Source organism: Sinohyriopsis cumingii, chromosome 1 (genome assembly GCF_028554795.1).
Source record: "Sinohyriopsis cumingii isolate HCF-2022 chromosome 1, ASM2855479v2, whole genome shotgun sequence".
NCBI classification, from domain to species: Eukaryota; Metazoa; Mollusca; class Bivalvia; order Unionida; family Unionidae; genus Sinohyriopsis; species Sinohyriopsis cumingii.
The window spans coordinates 153,185,109-153,202,892 of NC_142961.1; the positions used below are offsets into that span (position 1 = coordinate 153,185,109).

The 17,784-nt window shown below is 43.2% G+C and overlaps 1 protein-coding gene across 3 annotated transcripts in view; it reads right to left on the bottom strand.

Annotated features, from left to right (window-relative positions):
* LOC149808180 (sushi, von Willebrand factor type A, EGF and pentraxin domain-containing protein 1-like) overlaps positions 1–17,784 on the bottom strand; it is a 144,342-nt gene that overhangs the window by 1,039 nt on the left and 125,519 nt on the right. For all 3 annotated transcript variants that reach the window (XM_089974307.1, XM_089974299.1, XM_089974291.1), the window contains one exon: positions 1,433–1,615. In XM_089974307.1, coding sequence (XP_089830433.1) covers positions 1,433–1,615 — 183 coding nt within the window. The remainder of the gene's footprint in view (positions 1–1,432; positions 1,616–17,784) is intronic.

A 17,784-nucleotide genomic window follows, 5' to 3' on the forward strand; every position in this document is an offset into this window, starting at 1 on the left:
TTGATCAAAATTCCATCTTACGAACATAGTAGAACTTTAAAATTATTATGTACAACAGTATACTTCTGAACAGTTATTATTTACGATTTTGTTATTAATTTTTAATTCATTTATTTACACTGCAGCATGAACAAAACCCAGATAACCAAGGCAGCATGAACATAAGCCAGATAAAATTAATAAGAATAAGGTTTATATACTAAATACATTGGCATCTTTTGCAGCGAATTTCCATATACATGAATAAGATCTCGTACATCTTAACAATTTATTTTTTTATTATTTACTGAAATAAAACACTTAGATTATTACTACACGAACTTGAACTACAAATATAACTATTGTGTACGTCAGTATAATTTATGCAACTTTGAAATCTTACATCTTTAAAAATAATGCAAATCGTTTTAAATAAACATATCACTTAAGCTGAAACATATTTCGTTGCCCAATACTACAAGTTTGTCGGAGATTAGCAGGGCGTCATGTCACATGATTTGATAGGCGGAGCGATCAATCATCTCGAGTAAGGTCATTTGGATTCAACATGAACCAATAATGACTTTAAGAATTTGGATTCAACAAAAATCAGTATTGATTGTAAGAAATCGGATTCAATATGAAATAATATGGACTGTAATGAATTTGACTCAATATCAATCAATATAGACTGTAATGAACTAGATTCAATATAGACTGTAATAAACTCGATTCAAAACGAACCAATATTGACTTTAATATACTGGATTTAACATTAATCAATATGAACTGTAATAAATTGGATTCAACACGAATCGGTATGGACTGTAACTGCATTATTATTATTGACTAGTGTTGGAACTAGACGAAGGTGCAATGGGCCGGAAATGAAGCCATAAACCCAAAGGTGTGTTTTATAATCTATAGCAACAAAATCTGTCTTCGGATTATCGAATCCCTTTAGCCTTAATAATATGTGATACTTAAAACTACACCTGATAAAATTGTTAACGACGGCACCATATCATAAAAGAATCAGGTTTGCTAACTTGAATTATAGATAGATGTAGTTGACAGAGTCACTTTGAGTATAAAACAGAATCGTTTTACTCATTTAACTGACTATACCCAGAGAGTCAAGGCACACGAGATCATGTTTAATTATCAAGACTTTTTCTTTCTTTGTTTCAAGATTGTATAGATACGTTTAGGGTACATGTTTAATTTTAGTACTAATTTAAAGATAATACATTGGGTATGTGCATACAATATAACATGCATGTGTTTGAAAATCAAAGACAATGTATCGAATCGGTCAAAATGGTTTCGAAGTGGTTATCCTTGTTGCAAGAATTTGGGTTTGAGACGAAACAAAAATAATACCAGGGTTCACAAAGTACGTTTAAAAATGATCATAATCAGGACAAATACTATATTGGGTTTTGTGGCTTACCACCGCATGCGGGTACTCCATCCCATTCCCCGGTCTCGGTACACGTGATGGTGGAGTCAGGCCGAGCGGGAGGAACTCCAGGACGACACTTGTAACGGATCTTGTCACCGTAGAAGTAAGATCTTCCTGATATTCCTATAACGTTTATCATGTCTGGAAGCATTGGCTTGCCGCAAAAGACTCCTAATAATATTGAAATATTGCAATATTAAACTCTCATACAAGAGACATCATGGCTCCCATTCATGTGGCAATGTTTACATTGACACATTCTTCAAATTATATCAATATTTATGCAGTCATTTATGAGAATTATCTTCTAGAATAATCTTCTAGAATAAATATTTGATTTTTACGTCAGTTTCGTGCCTGGAAACTTGTACTGATACCTTACGAAATATGATATGAATGCTAGCGATTTATTCGAATCAGTTGGTATGGGTCATTGTTTCCAGACCTAACAGGAGAATCTATTGGTGCACGGAGCCAGTATTCAATCCTAAGCAATTGTAACAACATAATTTAGCAATATTTAATAGGTATAAATAAAGGTGAATGAACTTCGTTCCCACCTTGAGAGTTTGAAATCCTCCTCATCCATTATTTAACAAAACAAGGTACTATCGCTATTGTTTATTTTCTTTTATATTAGTTCAATTTAATTGATGAGTTTTATTACCAGTAGTTAAGTGGGATACTATACGTACAATGGGAATTAGCATTACGGAGACCCCTGGGACAATATACGTACAATGGAAATTTAACATGGCGAAAAATCGTGGGTCAATATACGTACAAGGGGATTTAACATGGAGAAAAATCGTGGGACAATATACGTACAATGGAAATTTAACATGGAGAAAAACGCTGGGCCACTTTAGGGACAATGGGAATTTAACATAGAGTTTGGGTCTGTCTAGGGACAAGGGAAATTAACATGGGGAATAGAGTTTGGGCTTTTGGGATTTTTTTTTTTTTTTTAAAGTTTTTTTTAAATTTAAATTTAAATTTAAATTTAAATTTAAAAAAAGGGGTAGGCAATGGAAAGGCTATCTCTTTTCGAGAAATATGGCTGGCCCTGAAAAGGGCCTTTGGGTTTATGTTAATGTATTCATTAACATAAATGGTACCGCATTGGTCTTCTTCTTGTCCTTAGGCTACGTCTCACTGTTGGTCCGTAAATCAGCACTCTTTTCAGGCATCCTTGTCTTTCTACGTAGATCCTACGTATCCACAGGCTGGTGTTTGTCCTGTGGACAACGGCCCACTTGGATCGGACATACATGGGTATGTCCGTCCGGAACATCATGGAAGACACAAGCGTAGAAGATTGCACATCGGTCCACATCTTGAAGCGACGAGAACAGGTGAATCAATGCACTGAACTGCGCTTATTTATAGGTAGAGGCAGGATTGAAACGGATTGAGTTCATTCACCAATCCAAACACGCGTTACAAAATTCAGTCAGCCCGCATCCAATCCGAAGAGAGTAGTCTGTGACGTCAGTTGGTCTATATAGATTCGCTAGCGCTTGTGTGCAGTCAATCTATGCGACAGTGATTCAACATGACGGAAACTCAGAAAACGATCCATTGGGGTGCACCAGCAGGGGAGACTGCCCAAGGGAACCCGGACTTACTTTCAGAAGAGGTACATTGGGATTTTGTGGATTTTCTTACCTCGCAAGAATTTGTTCCGGAACCTTCGTTACCTTCTTCATTACCGCAAGTGGAGAATTTTAGACAGAGACAGAAAGAAGAATTGGAGAAATTTATGCAACGACAAAAGGAAGCGGAACAAGCTTTTCTCCTACAGCAACAGCAACAGCAACAAGAAGAGGTAAGAAAAAAACAACAGCAACAACAGCAAGAAGAAGTAGCAGCAAAGAAACAAGAGGGTGAAAATCAAACGGACATTTTAGCGGAGTTAAGAAGTCTGAAACAAATGTATCAGACTTCTTTATCACGACCGAAGAGAATACGACCTTCCCGAGCTAAACACGCCAACCCTGTGACTAAGCCTGTCGTACCACCCTTAGTGATTTCAACCCAATCATCAGAAGTAGGCCTTGGCCGTGGCAAAGGCTTAAGGCAGTTAAAGTTGATTGGTTAAACTCACTCCTACACCATCAAGAAAAAAGGCCCTTTTCAGGGCCACCCACATTTCTCGAAAAGAAATACAATTTCAATTTGCCAATAACTCAAAAATAAACCCACCCATTTTACCCTTATAGTACGTGTCTGTGTATGAGTGCGTGAGTGTAGCTTCTTATTTTAAAATCAAAACTCAAAGACACTTACCTTATATCATTCATGTATTCTTTTATCCATTTTTTTACAATCCAATTCACAATTCACCACAGAACACTTTAAAAAGTTCGTACACTTCTTCTTTTTCATTATTTAGTCTCTCTGTTTTTTGAATTTCTTCACCGTTTTTTCCTCATTTTCTTCGCTTCTTCTTTTCTTCTCCTGTTTCTTTGCCTCTTTTAAATAGAATTGTCTTCTTTCTTCCTCTTCTTCCTCTGAAGAATCCCTCTCTTCTTCCGAAGAATCCCTCTCTTCTTTTGAAGAATCCTTCTTTTCTTCTGACTCCTCTTGTTTCTTTTTTGGGCAATATGGAGACCAATGTCCTTTTTCTTTACAATAATAACAGGTATCTTGACTTTTGTCTTTTTTAGCCCCTGTTTTTGTTCTTTTTTGACGGTCTGGACACTCTGAAGACCAATGCCCTTTCTTCTGACAGATATAGCAAGTATCTTGACTTTTATCTCGAAAGGAAGGAGAGTAGTCTGTCGGCTGGTCTGAAGAGAATTTTCTAATGACCCCTCGCAAAGCTCTGACGAAACGTTCCATCTGGGTAGTCTCTTCCATCGTTGTGCTCAGCTTGAGAGTGAAATGAATAGTGAAAGGACAAGACACACACCCATTTTATATACGCTGGTTTGCCAAGACTATAAATTAGTCTATGGTGTTTAAACTTGAGTCATTTGACATTTTGCACTCAAGATGAAACGATCCTATTCATTCGAGAAGAAAGAAGAAGAAGAAAGTAAGAGGCAGAAACGTGATCTATCGCCTCGTACCAGGGCTGAAATCTTGGCACAGATTCATGCCAGTGATTTTGAAGAGGACATGAGTGAATCAGAATTTGAAACCTCTAAACCAAGTTCGACACCCTTAGTCGACCATGAAAATTATTATTCCATTCGAAAGACGGAGAAACGCTCCTCTAGAAAATTTAGAACCACGGCTTACACCTACACGGTGAAGTTTAAAGATTTCAAGGCCGACGTACCCTTGGAGAAAGCAGAAGGGTTCATCACCGAGATGTGGGATTCTTTGCTCACCGCACTCAAGCGACAATGTCAACCCAAAGAAGACGATCGCTTGACACTATCCATAGATCACGACGGTTTGAAATCCCCTGTTTGGATCGAGTTTAGCAGACCTGCAGAACTAACCCCTTCCAAAATCATGGACAAGATTCAACACGTACAACAATCTAATGACCAGTTTGACATCACCGATGGTAAAGCCACACTGAAAATGGCCCACGTCTCTCTTCCTCAAGGGACAGGACGCAAAAAGATGTTATTGGTGAACGAGCATCGCAGCATTAAGCGTAGTCTTGTCCAAATTCACAATCCTCATGACCAGATGTGTTTAGCCCGTGCCATCGTGGTGGGACGAACCTATGCCAACAAGAACGACACGACAGAATGGAAAAGAACCTGGAACACTATTCAACGATCCGATCGAGCCAAACAAAGAAACGAAGCAGAACTCCTGTTGCAACAAGCTGGCCTGTCCAAAGACACACCCTGTGGCATTCCTGAGATGCAAAAATTGCAAGATGCCCTAGCTCCACGCTACACCTTGAAAGTGCACCCTCAAGAAATGCGCGGGTCTCTGTTGTTTCGAGGCCAGGATTTTAAGGACGGAAAATACATTCATGTTTATCATCACGATGACCATTTCGATACCATTACCAGTATCACCGGATTCCTGGGATACGGTTATTATTGTGAGAAATGTGATTATGGTTATAACAATCGAGAGCAACACAAGCATTGTGGATTGAAATGCCCAGGATGTTTGGCCTCTCCACCCTGTCTGAGCGAAGAACCAGTGCCTTGTTCGACTTGTCTGCGCACGTTTGTCAGCCCTGCCTGTTACTAGCAACATTTGAAAACACAAGGTTCACAGAAGAAATGTGCTTGTCAACTCCTGAGATTGTGCCCTACGTGTGGACAAGGCATACTTACCAACAATGCCAAGGCACACGTATGTCGAGGAAAGAAAAAATGTCACATTTGTCACCACATCGTGGACTTGGAACACGAATGTTACGTGCAAAAATACCAACCCCCACCAGAGAAAGAGGACGGTCACAAGAAGAAAGGCAATTTCATCTTTTTCGATTTCGAATGCATGCAAGAGACTGGCATTCACATCCCTAATTTCTGCGTGGCTCATCGAGCGTGCGAGAAGTGCATTCAAGAACCTATCTTCAGTCATTGCCCTCACTGCAGCAAGATTCCTGGAGGACGTGAAAAAATCTTTCGGGGACCAAACACGTTAGCCGATTTTGCCCAATGGGTCTTAGACCCCATCGACAAGACGTGGAGCCAAGAGGACATCGAACGTTACGGAGATTGTCATCGTCATGCCACGGTGATGGCTCACAATTTCTCCGGATACGATGGACAGTTTCTTTTGAGGTACTATACGGAACATGGCACCGAACGTCCTAAAGTGATTTTGAACGGAGCCAAAATCATTTTCATGCAAGTGGGACAAGTACAGTTTAAAGATTCGATGAGTTACTTGGCCATGCCTTTGAGCCGAATGCCTAAAACGTTTGGAATGACAGAAATGGCTAAAGGGTACTTTCCACACTTTTTCAATACAGAAGCCAATCAACATGCTGTTGTACCCCATTTGCCTGAGGCTCACTATTACGACCCCGACAACATGCGTGCCGAACAACGAGAAGCTTTCTACGCTTGGCACCAAGCTCACGCCTTGGACCCTTTCGACTTTCAGGAAGAAATGTTAAAGTATTGTCGTTCCGACGTGGACATTTTACGGCGTTGCTGTGGAAAATTTCGAGATCTGTTCATGGAACACGGAGGGGTCGATCCTTTGAAAGAAGCTTGCACCATTGCCAAAGCGTGTTCCTTAGTGTACCGCCAACGATTCATGCCTGAAAACACCGTGGCTGTCATCAGTCCTCAAACGACCCACTATGTCAAGCGCCAATACTCGGTCAAAGTCCTACGTTGGTTACATTACTTGTGCGACAAGGAAGACAAATGGATTCAGCATGCCCGCAACGGAGGAGGCGAAAAGACCATCGGAACGTATTCGGTAGATGGCTGGGACTTAGAAAACCCCAAGATCGTGTACGAGTTTAACGGTTGCTTATTTCACGGATGTCCCGTCTGTTACCCTGACCGTGACACTAAAAATCAGTTTTTGCAACGAACCATGGAAGACTTGTACCAGGACACTTGTCAGCGACGCCTAAAGTTAGAACAGGAAGGATACCAAGTGGTGGAAATGTGGGAACACGAGTACGATCACCGTTTGAAAACCGATCCCGAGTTTAAACGCCTCGTGGAAAGTTACCAGTTCATGGACCCGCTGAACCCGAGGGATAGTTTGTACGGAGGAAGGACCAATGCCACCTGTTTGCTGTACCAAGCCGACGAAGAGAAAGGAGAAGAAATCAAATACTTGGACGTGTGTTCGCTGTATCCCTACGTGTGCAAATATTGTCGCTTTCCTGTAGGGCACCCGCAATTGTTCACGGAACACATCGACCTGAAAAACATTCGACAATACGAAGGCTTGATCAAGTGTAAAGTTTTGCCTCCCACGAACCTATACCATCCCGTCTTACCTCACCATTGTCAAGGCAAACTGATGTTTCCATTGTGCCGTACTTGTGCCGAAACGTGCAACCAGGACCAACCTTGCCATCACAGCCAGGAAGAACGTGCCTTGACGGGAACCTGGGTCAGCGTAGAATTGTTCAAAGCTCTGGACATGGGATACCAACTGTTAGAAGTGTACGAAATTTGCCACTTTCCCAAGACACAACAGTACCACAAGGGTGACCCTACTCAGAAAGGCATTTTCGCCGACTACGTGGATGCCTTTTTGAAACTGAAACAAGAAGCCAGCGGCTATCCTTCCTGGTGTCACACTCCCGAAGACCAAATACAATTCAAAGAGAAATAATACGCACAAGAAGGCATCTCTTTAGACCACATCGAAAAAAACGAAGGCAGGCGATCGTTTGCCAAAGTGATGTTAAATTGCTTGTGGGGTAAAATGGCACAGCGACCGTGTTTACCCAAGACGGAATATTTGACAGAACCTTCCCGCTACTTTCAGATGATTCACGACAAAACCAAATACATGAAACACGTGAACGTCGTTCGAGAGGATTTGATCTTGGTCAATTACGAAGAAGATCTGGACTTTGTACAAGACGACCCTTTTGGAAATGTCATCATTGCGGCTTACGTGACAGCTCATGCTCGCTTAAAATTGTACGAAGCTTTAGAACTGTTAGAAGAACGCGTCCTGTACTTTGACACGGACAGTTGCATTTACATCCATCACCCGAGTCAACAGCACCCTGACATCGAAGGAGACCGTTTAGGAGCCTGGACAGACGAGCATCCCGACGACAAGATTCTAAGTTTCGTCAGTGGTGGTCCCAAAAATTACGGCTACGAATACCGGGACAAACAAGGAGAAGTGCACACGACGTGTAAAGTGAAAGGACTGACTCTGAATCATCGTACCAGTCGAGTGGTCAACTTTGGGGTATTGAAAGAAGCCTTGCAATCGGGAGAGGATGGAAACTTTAAAGTGACCACCTATCAACCGAACAAGATTGTACGTTTACCCACTCACTACATCGTCAATCGACCCTTGGAAAAAGTCTATCAAATTGTATACCAGAAGCGAGTGCGACTTCCCAATCACTTCACCTTACCGTACGGTCACGTCGGTATTGGTCTGTATATGAAAAGGAACCCTAGGCAAGATCGATAGTTCATTGTTCATTGAAGTAACTTACCATGTCGTTGACGAAGAAGAAACCAGATTGGTTAGGAGTCAAATGTTGGACATCACCGAGACCAGGGTTTTGAGGCTTGGACACAAGAGGTGGCCCAGTATGCACGAGAGTTATTCAAGGAAAAAAGTTACTTTTCAACCTGTGTTAGTGACGGTGCCAGAAGAACCCGTCACCCAGGACAGGACTGTCGTGGACATGCCTGAAAGACCCTTTCGGGAGGACACTTGTGTGACCTTACCCCTACTATAGAACTGGTTAGAACTTTACCCAAAACATGTTGTACAGACACTTGTGTTTATTCCACGTTCATGGTTATCATGTGCCTTTTATTCTTGTACTTAAGCCTTTGGCTTTTATGCATTTTTGTCTTTCGTATTCATGTTTGAAACATTCAATAAACGTGTTCTGAAAAAAGTATATAAACTCTTGTCTTGTTTGTTTTTCGTGTCACAAGTGACATTTCTCACACCATGGCTACCTCTGCTGTCTCTGCTCCCTCTTCCTCTACTGTCAAAATCATCGACGAACACTTAGATCGTGCCAGTTGGGAGGCTTTGTATCTTCGCCATCCCTTTAACATGCTCATTGCTGGACCTAGCGGTTCAGGCAAAACCGAATTCGTCAAACGTTTGATCGAACATAAACATCATTTGATCGATCGACCCCCTCAACGAATCGTGTGGTGTTACAAAGAGTGGCAATCGGCGTACAGCCTCTTGCGAGAAAGTCAAGGCGATTCCATCGTGTTTGTGGAAGGCATTCCTAAAGAAGACGACGGCATCGTCTCTGACTCCTGTCTAACCCATTTGGTCATTTTCGACGACATGTTAGGAGAAGACGAAGAAGAAATTAAACTGTGGTTCACGCGCAAAGGGCATCACCGTAATGCCAGTGTCGTTTACATCACCCAAAATTTGTTTCAACAAAGTAAAGCCCATCGCACCATCAGTCTCAATGCGCATTACGTGGTCTTGTTTAAAAGCCCTCGAGATAAATCGCAAGTGCAAGTCTTAGCCAAACAGTTAGGAACGCCTTGGCTGACTCAGGCGTAAGACGATGCCACTCAAACTCCCCACGCCTATTTACTCGTCGATTTGAAACCTACGACTCCCGAGGATTTGCGATTTCGTACCCACTTGTTTCACCACTGGTGCCAAGACGGAGGGCCTGTCCTGTACACGTCTCCGTCCTCGACTTCATTTCACTCCCCATAAAAAAAAATCTATAAAAACCTCAGACCCTTTTTCGTCTGTCTCACTCTCAGTGCGAACATGACGTCCCTTCAGTCGCATCTTCCCGTCAAATTGATTCGTGCCTTGTATGGCATCAGTCGAGAAAAAGATCCACAAACACGAGCTCGTGCCTTAGAAGCTAGTCTCAAAGAAGTCTTACGATGGTTCACGGTGACGGCACGTCAATTACTCCAAGGAATCACTCAGATTCCTCATCAAACCAAACGCTTTTTCGATCGAAACAAAGTCGCTTTGGTCCAACTGGCCGATCCCCGCATCGACACTCAAACCAAAAAACAAATCATTTTGAAACCTGGAGGGAGCGGTACTCTAGGAAGGGTCATCATTCGCTCACTCTTACGATGGGATCCTAATGCCCCCAAAGTTATACCCAAGACAAAAGTCCAACGAAGCCCCAAGAAGAAAAAGACCAGGTCCCCAAGGAGAACTTCTCCAGTGGCAGGACCCTCCTCTGACCAGACACCACCCCGGAAAAAGAAAAGAAGCCCCCAGAAAAAGAAAAGTCCACAGAAAACTAGTCGCAAGAGAGGCACTTCGGCCAGGACGCAACCTTACACTCGCAAACCACGACCTGCCACAGCGGTGACTGCGTCGCCGGCAGCTTCACGTTTGTCCACTTCTCCGTTAATGACACCCAGAACTGAAGAGTACTTGGAGACGTTGATCACACCAAGAACTTCTCCGTTGATGACCCCCAAAAGAACTTCCCCAGTGGCAGGACCTTCCAATTTAGTGGCAGTGGCTGCTGCTCACAAAGTGCCTTCTCCCAAAATCAAAGTTCAAGAAAGATCGGGCATGTTACAAAGTTTACTGGATTTGTCCAAGCAAGAACTGGCTCGATTTAGTCCGTTGCGTACCCCTGCACGACGTGTCATGCCTGTCCTCAAACTGATACGACGTAAAGACAATCAGTGGCGACGCGTTCCAGTATAAAAAAGGCCTTTGACCAAGTCGGGTATCAGTGTTTTTTCGGTGCTCCTGAAGACTCAAAGATGTCACCCTCCAGAAAACCCCAAGGAAAGAAAAGGAAAGGACTGCCACCACGTTTAGCCAAACATGGTGACATGTTATCTGTCCTGTCCAAAGCTTCTCCACCCCTACGAAAAAAACTCATTCAAACGGCCTCCAAAGAGGTCATCGATACCGTGTGCGAATGTTGTTTGAACGTTTTGAAAGGCACCAAACACCAGAAACAATGCTTAAGCAAACATCGTCACGTTCTTCGCCAAATGGTTCGAAAGAAAATTCCCATTCGTCAAAAAAAGAAGATGTTAGTGCAACGTGGAGGTATTTTACCTCTCTTGTTAGGCCCCATACTGAAAGGAGTCTTGGGAACCATGTTGGGAGGACTGGTGGGAACAAGATAAAAAGGCCTTCGGAAGTCCCAAGATCTCAGAATCGACCCCTGACAACCCCATGGAAGGACGAAAACTAGCTTTAGTGCCTTACAAACGATGGATGGAATACCATCGGTGGCAAGAACAACGCACCCCGCATTTACCTCCCAATCCCCATTTGAGCGAGATGTCCCAGTTACAACACGAATTGCAGTCCTTGATGGATCGCCAAGATTTGTCCGAAACAGAAAAATCGCAAAAGTACGGTCAACTCTTGCAACGACTGCAACTCTTTCACCAGAAAGCTTTAGACGAAACAGCTCTACCCACTCTGAAAGATTTTAAGACCTTGATGAAAAGTCCAGCACCATCACCAGTACCAGTACCAGTACCAGTACCACCAGTACCCGTGACCAAGACAGAAAAAGGAGAAGAAGAGGAAGGGTTTCAAACTCCACCAGAAAAAGTACGCAAGTTAACAACACCACCTACCTCCAGAATTGGATGGATTAAAAAGATGATGGCCACCCCTTCTTCCTCACAAGAGAAAAAGAAAGTGAAGACAGAAGTGAAGACAGAAGTGAAACAAGAACCGATATCCCCCGCTCAGACATCCTTCTCCTCTTCGACGCCTATTGCTGGCCGCACACGCAAAGCATTGCAATCCAAGAAAATACCCCAAGAGAAAAAGAGCAGCACCCTCCAAGAGTGGGTGTCTTATTAACACACCAACCAACACAAAAAAAATGGAAAAAGTCTTAGCCACCATTTACTACGATCCCTCGCATCCTGCAGGTTACGCAGGAGTTCAAAAATTGTATCGTGCTGCCAAAACTCGACTGAAAAGTCTCCGTTTACCTCAAGTGCAACAATGGTTACAAGAACAAGCTACCTACACTTTACACAAACCCATTCGACGCAAGTTTGCCAGAAGTCGCACCCGAGTGGAAGGCATCGATCATCAATGGCAAGCCGATTTAGCCGATGTCTCTCATTTGGCCAGCTACAATCGTGGCTACAAATATTTGTTTTGTGTCATCGACGTCTTTTCCAAATTTGCCTGGGTCGTGCCCTTGACTTCCAAATCGAGCAGCTAGTTAGTGCGAGCCCTGCAACGAGTGTTGAAACAAAGCGGTCGTCACCCTCTTCGATGGCAAACGGACAAAGGTACCGAATTTCTGAACCAAGCTTTCCAAAAAGAATTAAAGAAACGTGACATTCATATTTTTACCACCGAGAATCCCGAAACCAAAGCCAGCATCGTGGAACGTTTTCAACGCACTTTGAAAGAACGCATGTGGAAATATTTTACGCATCACCACACTCTGAAGTACATCGACATCTTACCGCACCTGGTGCAAGCGTACAACCAATCTTACCATCGAAGCATCGGACGTGCCCCGCAAGACGTGACTCCCGAGAACGAAGTGTTGGTGTTTGAGCGCCTGTTTGGTACGTCCCCGACGAGGGCTGTCCCCAAGAAAAGTGGAGAGTTGGCCGTAGGAGATTGGGTGCGCATTGGCAAAACCAAACGCACTTTCGACAAAGGTTACTTACCTAACTGGACGACCGAATTGTTTCGTGTCACTGGACGAGTGCATGGCCGTCATCCTGCCGTCTATAAATTGGAAGACATGAACGGAGAAGTGCTCAAAGGAACGTTTTATTTGCCCGAGTTACAACGTGTGACCAAAAAAGAAGACGACGTGTACGACATCGAAAGCATTCTCGAACGCAGAACCCGTAAAGTGGGCAAACGACGTGTCAAAGAAGTCAAAGTACGTTGGAAAGGATATCCACCCAGTTTCGATTCTTGGATCGACGCTTCGCAAGTCATCGACTATAAAAAGAAGTGACCATCATGCCCTTTCACACAGCAGACGCAGCTACGTCGACCACTCCTCCTTCACCTAGTTCTTCTGTGCAAGATTTACAAAAACAACCCTTGTGGGTGTGGTGTGGAGAACGTGTGCCTAAAACGCAAATCGTCTTTTTCTGCCAAATCTTCGTGGTGTATTGTGTCATCGGTGCAGCCATCGCCAATTTGAGTTTACAACAAGGAGACAAACAATTGTGGACCATTTTATTGAGCAGTTGCATCGGTTACCTGCTTCCTAATCCCTCCCTGAAATTCACCTCGAACGGGAACCCCGGGAACCTTGTGTCCAGTGCCAGTGCCAGTCACCACTTCAATCACAACCAGAGCCCCATTTTAGACGGAGACACGCCTCTGACGTCCAGTAACCCCTCGGACAGCCACAGAACTCTGGAATTATGAGTCACCAAAACCAATTTTACTTAACTTTACCCTGTGACAGTTCCATGGAGGTGTTTCCCAAGAACACGTTGTTCTGTTACACGGCCAAATTACCTCAGGCCATCCCCTTAGATCACGAAGCCCATTGGGAAGTGGCTTTAGTAGAAATGATTCACCCGACCCAAGTCCTCAATGTCCTTCCCAATCAAAATTTTTTTGATGTGGAAGTTCATGACGAGCAAATGCAACAGTGGATGGATAGCAATGTCAAATATGACAAGAAAACCCGTACACAAAAGTACACCACCTATCACTTGTTCATTCCCCCAGGCTATTATTTTAGTGGTCAACATTTGGTCAGCACCATAAGCTCCAGGTTTAATGTCGTGTTTCTGAAAGCTTTGGAGCATGTCAACAAAAATGTCACCATGGAGTACCACAAAGCAGCTCGTCGCTTCTTGATGAAATTTGAACGAAGTAAAATCGTGTCCATTTTATTTTGTCCTGAATTGTTTGACATGTTGGGCGGAGACATGGACATGAGAAAGGCCATGCTCAAGAAAAACGAATTACCCATCGTTTACGACAACGAGTCTTTTAGCAAGTTATTTCGTGCCCCGGTAGAACTGAACCAAGGACTGAATTTGATGTTCGTGTATTCCGATGTGGTGGAGTACAACGTGGTGGGACACACCTCCGTACCGTTACTGCGTGTCATTCCTTTCAAAGTGGATTCTGCCACGAACGCTGACGAGGAAGGTGGAAACACTTACCACGTCCACCGCGAATTTGTCCATCCTCACTATTTGCCTGTCAGTAAGTCGTATTTGGACACGGTCAACATTGCTATAAAAGGAGATCTGGGACAAAATATTCCATTCACCAAAGGAAAAGTCACGGTGAAACTCCATTTTCGAAAATGTCTTAGCCACCATTTACGACTCGTAAGTAAGTCATGTATCCAGTGTACCGAGGGGTTGCTCGACAGCGAGGACACGGTTTAGGAGACATGTTAAAATCGGCCTTTCGTTCGGTGGCCCCGGTGTTGAAACCGATGGTGACACGCGGATTGCACGCCTTGAAAGATGCGGCACTGACGCAAGGCAAAGAATTTCTCCAAAATGTCATCATCGACAAACAAAACCCTAAAGAAGCCTTCATGAGGGCAGGTAAAAATGTCTTGCTGCAAACGGGCAAAGACATTTTAGGCCAACGAGAAACACCTATAAATGCCCTGCACGCTACCGAGTCAGGCATTCAGCAAGGACAAGGCAGAAAGAGACGACGAAGAAAACACCCTTTCACCAGACTTCAAGCGAGAAAGGCCAAGAAAAGAAGAACCGTTCGAGACTTAGACGTTTTCGATTATTGAGAAAAGAGACAAAAAAATGATGCACCGAGAATCTTGCGCTTGTTCCAAGACGGAACTGGATCTGTTTGCCATGCCCCCCACCATGATGACCATGCAACAATCCCAGTGGGTGGAATTTCACCCCGTCTCCTCACTGACCGATTCCGCTCCCATCGAGTTTGAAATCAAAGGACAGCCCGAAGATTACATCGATCTGAATAGCAGTTACTTGTACCTGAAAGTCAAAATTCTAGATAAGACTGGAGGTGCTATAGACGATGAAGCAGTAGCTCCCGTCAACAATTTCATGCATTCCTTGTTCAGTGGAGTGGACTTGTACTTGAATAACAAACTGGTCAGTAGCAGCATGGATACTTACCCTTATCGTGCCTACCTGGAAAATCTCTTGACGTACGGAATAGATGCCAAGAACACTCATCTCAATGCCTGTGTGGTATGGGAAGCTGACGAACCTACCAAGTTTGAAATATTGGAAACTGATGAAAAGAAAGACAACAATGATGGATTTGTAGAACGAAGAAAGAGAATCACGGGAGCCGACACAAGTTTAGAACTGATGGATCGTTTGCATTTGGACATGTGGTTGCAAGAAAAGTATTTGCTGAACGGGGTGGATGTCCGCCTGAGACTGAATCGTAGCAGTGCCGCTTTCCATTTGATGGCTGATAGTGACGGTTACAAAACCAAAATCCTAGAAGCCAGACTCTACGTACGCCGTGTGGAAGTGTTACCTAAAGTGGGAAACGACATCAGTCAGACGTTGAGCAGAACGACCGCCAAGTATCCCATACGACGCGTGGAAGTGAAAACCTTCACCATTCCCAAGGGACAGCGATCCATGATCGAAGATCATCTGTTCCAAGGACAGTTACCCAAACGTTTGATCGTTGGTATCGTCGAGAATACAGCCTTCAACGGAGCTGCCGAAAAAAATCCTTTCTACTTTCAACACTTTGGCGTGTCCAAAATCGAAGTCAGTCGCGATGGCAAGACCTTGTGTACCCGACCTTTCGAACCTGACTTTACCAAGAAGAACTACTTGAGATCGTACTTGTCCCTGTACGAAGCCACCGGACAGTTAGGAACCAATACCAGTCACGGTATTACGTACGAGGATTATGCAGGAGGCTACGCTTTGTGGGCTTTCGATTTCACTCCAGACCAAGGCAGCGACGAGGGACATTTCCACCCTATAAAATCCGGTCAGATTCGTGTGGAAATTCAGTTTAAAGACCGAGACCCTGATGAAACGGTGAACGTCATCCTGTATGCAGAATTCGATAATGCCATAGAAATCAACAGTTTGAGAGAAGTCATCCTAGATTACTAGAAACCATGGAAGACTGTTATCCCTCTTTACCTAGTGGAGAAACTTTTAGTGTTGGATTATTGTTAAAAAATGTTAGAGTTCTTGTTGTTTAGTGTTAAGTGATTTTTGAATAAAAAATGTTGTGTTTTGAAAAAAATTGTTTGATGTTATATTGTTGGATTACTGTTAAAAATGTTAGAGTTGTTGTTTAGTGTTAAGTGATTTTTGAATAAAAAATGTTGTGTTTTGAAAAAAAATGCCTTTGTCTTTTGTTTAGCTATAAGAATGTTGGATTGATGCTCTTTCATTTCTTACTATCCCTCTCACGACACTCACTAAACGTTGCGACTCAAAAACCGTGTGGGGGATGTTTTCCTTCACGTCCGCGCTTTGACTTTAAGAACCGGGTTGTTTCCAGTCTAACCATCCATTGTCGACTCATCCTCCTAAGAAGATGTGCTCCAAACTAGCTAAACTCAACGAAGCCTACGTGAATTTGCATAGGGTCAGACACAGTCTGATACCGAAGCCAGAAGAAATAGAGAATGTGAGAATGCTAAAAGTCACTGAAGACCTGATAGAAGAGCTCTTCAGAGAAGAAGTGAACAGGGAGAAAGTAGAATGGACAGAGAAGTACAGACTTCAGAGACAGCAGCAACAGCAGCAACAGCAGCAACAACAACAGCAGCAGCAGCAGCAGCAGCAACCTGAACCTGACAGAGGCTTTGTCGATTGTCGTATCGACACCAAAGAGTTCTTCTTCTCTTTCCGAAGAAGCAGACCTATTGCCAGAAAGTCTATCCTCAGAGGACATCGCATTCTTAGAAACTAAAAAAGATTGCCATAGCAAACAAAAAAACAGCCCTTTTCAGGGCTACCCAATACTCCAGAAAAGAAATAACGATCGATTTGCGAATGTGTGTAGGTAGAGTAGTGTGAAAATAAACACTAACTCTTTTTTAAAAAATGTGAGGGTATGTGTTTGTGTGTTAGTAAGTGGTTAAGTAAGTTGGTATGAATAGTAGATTAAAATCATGTTTTTTTTGGTGTTTGAGGTGTATATTTGGAGTTAGATTGGATTGCTTTGCGTATGTGGATAGTCTAATGAAGTGATTTATAAAAAATTTTAAAATAGTGATGGGTAGCATAAAAAAGTGAGTGAGTGTTTCTTTTAGGTCCGCGCGTTGTTGTTTTTGGTCATGATGTAGGTAACATCAATTTTATGTTTTTTAGGGGGATGTTTTCCTTCACGTCCGCGCTTTCACTATAAATTGAAACTCGCTGGGCAGTCTAGCTACCCTTGTTGATTGATCAAAAACCAAAAATGAACACGAGACTGTCTAAACTGTTGGAACTTCATGTGCATCTGGAATATGCCAGGCGCCTGTTGAATGAACTGGCCGCGGAAGCTATTGTGGAGGAGGGACGGATAAGAGAGGAGGAGGAAAGAAGAAAAAAAGAAGAGGAGGAGAGAAGATATAAAGAAGAAGAAGAAGAGGAAAGAAGATACAAAGAGGAGGAGAGAAGAAACAAAGAAGAGGAGGAGGAGAAGGAAAAGAAGAGAAGAAGAATAAATTTCAGAATCCCAGAGAGCGAAAATTGGGATTCTGAAGCGACATATCCTGCCTCTGCTCTCTCCCCCAAAAAAGTAAAAAGTAACTGGGGGATAAGATGTGTATGTGGCGCCAGGCCTGGAAGGTGCCACCATTAACCAGGTGTCCATGA